General features: G+C 43.5%; 1 protein-coding gene and 1 non-coding gene across 2 annotated transcripts in view; both read right to left on the reverse strand.

Moving 5' to 3' along the window:
• Positions 1-612: 612 nt before the first annotated feature.
• The window catches only part of LOC106877417 (E3 SUMO-protein ligase RanBP2-like), an 11,586-nt gene continuing 5,700 nt past the window's right edge, over positions 613-6,498 (reverse strand). Inside the window, exons 7-12 of the mRNA XM_052977142.1 lie at positions 4,959-5,159; positions 4,585-4,662; positions 4,097-4,264; positions 2,595-2,717; positions 1,421-1,599; positions 613-621 (exon numbers count right to left, since the gene is read on the reverse strand). Coding sequence (XP_052833102.1) covers positions 613-621; positions 1,421-1,599; positions 2,595-2,717; positions 4,097-4,264; positions 4,585-4,662; positions 4,959-5,159 — 758 coding nt within the window. The remainder of the gene's footprint in view (positions 622-1,420; positions 1,600-2,594; positions 2,718-4,096; positions 4,265-4,584; positions 4,663-4,958; positions 5,160-6,498) is intronic.
• Positions 5,567-5,658, reverse strand: Trnak-uuu (transfer RNA lysine (anticodon UUU)). Its single transcript is given in 2 exon segments — positions 5,567-5,602; positions 5,622-5,658. It is a non-coding gene; the product is annotated as a tRNA-Lys (tRNA).

A 6,498-nucleotide genomic window follows, 5' to 3' on the forward strand; every position in this document is an offset into this window, starting at 1 on the left:
GGTGGACCCCCTACAGCCATTTGATGTTTAAAAACTAGTTTTACAGAAACTTCTATCAAAATTCCTGTTTTGTTTTTCACGAGCGAGATCATTGCCAGTGTCGCTGGACAGGCTCCTGTGCAGATAGCACGTAAAATACACCATTTTGAGCGTGGCCGTTGCCAGTACAGCCTGACTGGCCCTCGTGCCGGTGGCACATAAAAGCACCCACTATACCCTCAGAGTGGTTGGCGTTAGGAAGGGCATCCAGCTGTAGAAACTCTGCCAAATCAGATTGGAGCCTTGTGTAACCATTTGGTTCGCCAGTCCTCAGTCAAATCGTCCAACCCATGCTAGCATGGAAAGCAGACATTAAATGATGATGATGATTAACTTGTGTAGGTTAAACTATGTAAAAGAAACTGAGCTGCCTCTTGCAATATATAGCAATGCCTACATTAACAGCAAAATATTTTCAGGGGGCCCCAGTTTACTGTTTTGCTGTGTGGACCCCTAAAAATCTCATACGGTGCCTCAAGAGCCATATGGACCTTGGTTAAGAACCATTGATCTAGATGGACAGGCACAAAATACTTACACCCACAGTATATAAATGGCAATAAAAGTTTTTATTTAGTTACCCTGAAAATGGAAAGCAAAGCCGACCACACCAAATATGAACTTAGAATGTCAGAAACTGACATTAAGAAATTTGCCAAATCAACTATTTTCACCAACTCTTATAATAATAATAATAATAATAATAGCCCGGATGCAGTACCAAGCAGTGGCTCTCATGGCTTCTGATCTTAATTGATTGGAAGTGTTATGTACATTGTTTTGTCTGGGTATAAAAGATGGGCTACAGCAAATATTCTGCTTGATACCACAGATTTGCTTGTCAGTTATTTGACCATGTCCCTTGGTGGCTGACAATATGTGCATCTCTGATCATGAGCAGAAGTAGTGGGGGAGCATCATAGCCATGTGTTGAGAGGAATTCTTTGGGGTTTGAATAATTCACCTTTGGAAACACGGGTGTTTTGCTCAACATCCTTAAACAAACCTTATTCAGGGACCTTTTGAGCAGAATGGGCTACTCGACCTGAAGAAAATTCTAACTGGGCCCCACCTGCGAGGTCATGTTCTGTTTATCTTGATATGAGATCACCATGTCGCGCACATATGGTTGTGATGCATGTGCCTGGTGTACCCTTATCAGACGGGTAGTCATGATGGATATCCTGGGCTTCGTATATTTTACACCCGTATCACTTTGATGGCATGTACTGCTCTCTCACTCAATAATAATAATAATAATAATAATAAAGAACAAAAAGCAGTTTATTCCTCAAATCACAGCCACATTATGTAACAGTCCCTGATGTACACAGCACATACAAAGTAACAACAATACCGTAATGATGCAAAAGCTTCTTACCTTAAAGCGTACAGCAAACTGTTCCACTGTACCCTCTTTGTCATCTGTGTAGTCACGGGCCACCCAACACCAAGACGTCTCTGAGGTGGACATTCTCTTCAGGACTAAGTTGGTTGTCAACAGATGGTTACATGCCACCTTTAATACTTGTTCTCTTCGGAAAAGCAGCCGGAATCGAACTAGAAGTAAATGTTGATTACAAATATAGACACAAAGAATTAAGGATTCTATCTAGAACACCATGAAGTATTTTGCTTACCATTTTCCCACTGCAGAATAATAATAATGGTGTCAAATTTTTGCCACAAGGGCAGCAATTCTTTACATCTACTGGTACTTTAACCCCGAAAGGATGAAAGGCAAAGTCAACTTCGGCTTTGCCTTTCATCATTTCAGGGGTTGATAAATTAAGTACCAGTCAAGCATAATAATAATAATAATAATCCTTTCGACTACAAGCAAAAGGTGTCTGAAATTTTGGTAGTGGGGGTAGTCAATCACATTAACTCCAGTACTCCTAATGACAAACAAGTAAAAGAAAGGACCCGACACATTGTACCATGTAATTACTACTGATATATATATATATATATATATATATAATGGCGACCAGTAGTAACACTGCCATGTGGCAGGCTTGAACAATTGTGAAGGTCTCTTCACATAAAACCATTGGCTGCTTTGTTAACCCACAAATTACACACGCACACACACACATATAGATACACGTACACACACACAGACACACATATAGATACACACACACACACACATATAGATACACGTACACACACACACAGACACATATAGATACACGTACACACACACAGACACATATAGATACACGTACACACACACACAGACACACATATAGATACACGTACACACACAGACACACATAGATACACGTACACACACACACACACGTACACACACACAGAGACACGTACACACACACAGACACACATATAGATACACGTACACACAGACACACATAAATACACGTACACACACACACACACATAGATACACGCACACACACACAGACACACATATGGATACACGTACACAGACACAAACAGATTTCAAATAACCCAGCATGGTGGTCATGGTTGGAACCTTTTTGATCACTAAGGAACATCCACCAAAAGTCAAACAACAAAATACTACTCACCGGATCCGTTGTGGCTGAGTATTTTCATATTTCCGATTCCTTTTTCCTTCCAACAATTAAGTGACTTGTCAAACCGATATAGTTTCGATCGCTGTACAAATAACGGCGTTTCATCCTCCTCACCTGACGAACAAATTGAAATTAAAATATAATTAATTATAATTCAAGGTACATGCAGGAATGACTGTGTGGTTAAACAGCTTGCTTCCAAACTGGTTTTGAGTTCGGTCCCATTGTGCAGCACCTCGGGCAAGTGTTTTCTACTTATAGGGTAAGGACCCCCTTCGGTCATGAACGACCATGAGACTGCATCTAGAAAGTTCCCCTCCAAGGCAAAAGTCTAGGCAAAGTTACTTATGGATGACCAGCAGTTGCCCATGTCTCTTCCTCTTCCTCATCCCCTTTCTTTTCCTCATCCCACAGAGCCAGGGTTGGCTTCAAAAGGGGTTAATCATCATCTGTTTTCCATGTTGGCATGGGTGGATGGTTTGACAGGAGCTGGCCAAGCTGGATTCTGACCAGATTTCAGCTGTCCATTGCGGCATGGTTTCTATGGTTGGATGCCCTTCCTAATGCCAACCACTTTACAGAGTGTGCTGGGTGCTTTTTACGTGCCATCAGTATGGGTGCACATATGCAACACCGGCACAAGTGCACCTTACATGGAACCGACACAAGTGCATTTTATGTGACACTGACCAGATTGCATCTCACATGGCACGGGCACAATTATATCCCATGTGGCACCAACATGAGTGTTTCTCTTATGTGGAACTGGCACCTGTAAAGGACAAGCCTGTAAGTACACAAAAACTGAAATAAGCCTGTTGTGCATGTGTGTGCCCTTGCCTTGATGCCATAGGATGGTAGTAAATGAGCATCACTGTCATAAGTGAGGTTGTCTCCAGTCTTCAATGGAAAACAGGTCTGGCTATGGATTACCATGAGAGTTAGTGTTAGTGACAGGAAGAGCACCTGGCAGCAGAAAATTTGCCTCAACAAATTACCAAATGAAATGTTTATGGTTTTGACTGGTTCTGCATATCAAGGAGCAGGACATCTAAAAATATACAATTATATAGCACCATTTGAGTGTGATCGTTACCAGCGTCGCCTTCCCGGTACATGTGCTGGTGGCACATGAAGACATTCGAGCGAGGTCATTGCCAGTGCCGCTGCACTGGCTCCTGTGCAGGTGGCACGTAAAATACACCATTTTGAGCATGGCCGTTGCCAGTACCGCCTGACTGGTCTTCCAAAGATGGTAGTTGTCATTTGGCTCAATGCACAACTATAAAGAATATGCACAAACACATACACACACAATGCACAGCTTAGATGTACATCGTGTGTGTGTGTGTGCGTGCGCACGCGCACAAAAATTAATGATCAATGGAGAAAGAATGGGAGGAGTGAGGGATGGGGAAAGAGGGGGATGGGGAAGAGAAAGGGGATGGGGGAAGGGGAAGAGAAAAAGAGATGAACAAACAAAAGTTACTTACCACTCTTTCTATCAATGAGAGCTGGGAGTTCAATAACAGGATCAAAGTGAATATCAACATTAGCTACAACATCGTCATCATCCTCATCGTTGTTGGCGGCACCAGGGCTGGACTTCACATCAAACAGCTTCTGACCGGCACCTTGCCAGGAAAATGGTTTGCTTTTGTCTGAAAATTAAAGTCGTGTCACACGTTAAGAAGAAGGCCACCATCATCACCACCACCACAAATTGGTCAACAGTTAGAATTTAACTTGGGACTGGAATAATAGAATGATTGCATTACAGAATTAATTCTTATCCATTCTTAACCTCTGATTGAACAACGCCAGGGAATATAGTCATTATAGACATATTACGTTCATGCTATTTAGCTCTGTTTAGTTTTGGGCCGCAGGAGCTAGCTTAAAAGTTCACACAGAGTGCAGCTTTTAAGCTAATTAGATATAAACATACAAATGATGTGCTAACGAGTAGTATCTTTCTTACCTTTCTGAAAGGCAGTTGTTTCTTGTGTGTTTGCCTGGGCAGCCAGTGTACTGAATAACATTCCGGAATATTCTGTGTCTGAAATTATAAAAGGAAGGATTTTATTCATGACAAGGAATACCTGCCGACTTCATAGACTGAATGTTGGTAGAGGACTGAAACAGGATATCTGGAACAATATCCCTTGGGGTTAGGGAAAAACATGTGGCCAGGGTATTTGACTCACAATCTGGCAAGCCAAGAGTGTACAGGGTGCATTTTATGTAGCAGCAGCACCAGTGGGGTCACCAAGTAACTTGCAAGACAAAGTAACATATACACATGCATATTTATGTGGAGACACACAGAGAAGAAAGCCTTTTTGCTCCACTTACTGTTCATTAACCGAGAAAACGGCATATTGGAAGTCGATGAATCTGCAGGAAAAGTAGTGGTGGTCGTCGTGGTAGTAATAGCAGTCGTGTTGGTAATCGTGGTAGTCCCTGATGTGATAGTGATGTCGGCAACAGTGGAACTGGTTGGAGATTGCGGAGACGGGGACTTGTGTCGGTCTGGTACAGACAAAGCTGCTTTTGCTGAGGAAAGAACAAAAAAAAAAAAAAAGAAATGAATAACAGTGAAAACAACCAATGAGTTCAAAGGACCAGCAAATGGCACATCCTGATGAAGTCCACCTTCTGCTGCAGTCATCCTCATCATCGTTTAACGTCCGCTTTCCATGCTGGCATGGGTTGGACGATTTGACTGAGGACTGGTGAAACTGGATGGCAACACCAGGCTCCAATTTGATTTGGCAGAGTTTCTACAGCTGGATGCCCTTCCTAATGCCAACCACTCCGAGAGTGTAGTAGGTGCTTTTACGTGTCACCCGCACGAAGGCCAGTCAGGCGGTACTGGCAACGGCCACGCTCAAAATGGTGTATTTTATGTGCCACCCGCACAAGAGCCAGTCCAGGGGCACTGGCAACTTTCAAAATTTTATCGCCCGCAGAGGGACTTAAACCCACGACCCTCAGATTTCATCACTCGACAGTTCTTAAAAGTCTGATGCTCTACCGGCTGAGCTATGCGGGCTGCACCGCCAGATTCTACAGACACACAGGGGAGCCACTGATGGAGTCTACATGCCAAATAATGGCCAACGCATAGCACATGTGCTAACCGTGACAGAGCGGAGAATTTAGGTGACATAAATAACAAAAAACAAATTTCTCTGCAGTAGTCTTTTGCTTTACATCTGTTTTCCCAAGTTAGCCAAAGGATTATGCCAAGCACCAATGTCTGCTTTGGTATGGTTTCTATGGCCAGATGCCTTTCCTAATGCCCACCACTTCAGGGAGTGTAATGGGTGCTTTTTAAATGAGACTGGCATCAGTGAGGTCACCAAGTAACTTGCAAGACAAAGCCCCCATCTCCCAACTAGGATGGGTGTAGAATTGTAGATAGCTTTATGCCAAGAGATGAGAGGAAAGGAGGGAGAAAGAGGGTGGAGGAAGGAAGGAGGGAGAGAGAGGAGAGAGAGAGAGAGAGGAAAGGAGGCTGAGAGAGAGAAGAGGAAGCAGGGAGAGAGAGAGAGGAGGCAGGGAGAAAGAGAGAGAGGAAAGGAAGCAGTAAAAGAGAAAGAGATACGAAAGGAGGCTGAGAGAGAGAGGAAAGGGGGCAAGGAAAGAGAGAGAGAAGAAAGGAGACAGGGAAAGAGAAAGAGGAAAAGAGGCAGGGAGAGAGAGAGAGAGAGAGGAAAGGAGGCAGAGAAAGAGAGGAAAGGAGGCAGAGAGAGAGAGAGGAAAGGAGGCAGGGAAAGGGAGAAAGAGAGGGAGACAGAGTGACAGAGAGAGCGGGAGAGAGACAAAGAGAAAGAAGCCATCCAGTCAGTCAGTCAGTCAGTCAACCAATTTGACCAATCAAACCAACCAT

The sequence above is a fragment of the Octopus bimaculoides genome, chromosome 27 (assembly GCF_001194135.2).
Source record: "Octopus bimaculoides isolate UCB-OBI-ISO-001 chromosome 27, ASM119413v2, whole genome shotgun sequence".
Taxonomy (NCBI): Eukaryota; Metazoa; Mollusca; class Cephalopoda; order Octopoda; family Octopodidae; genus Octopus; species Octopus bimaculoides.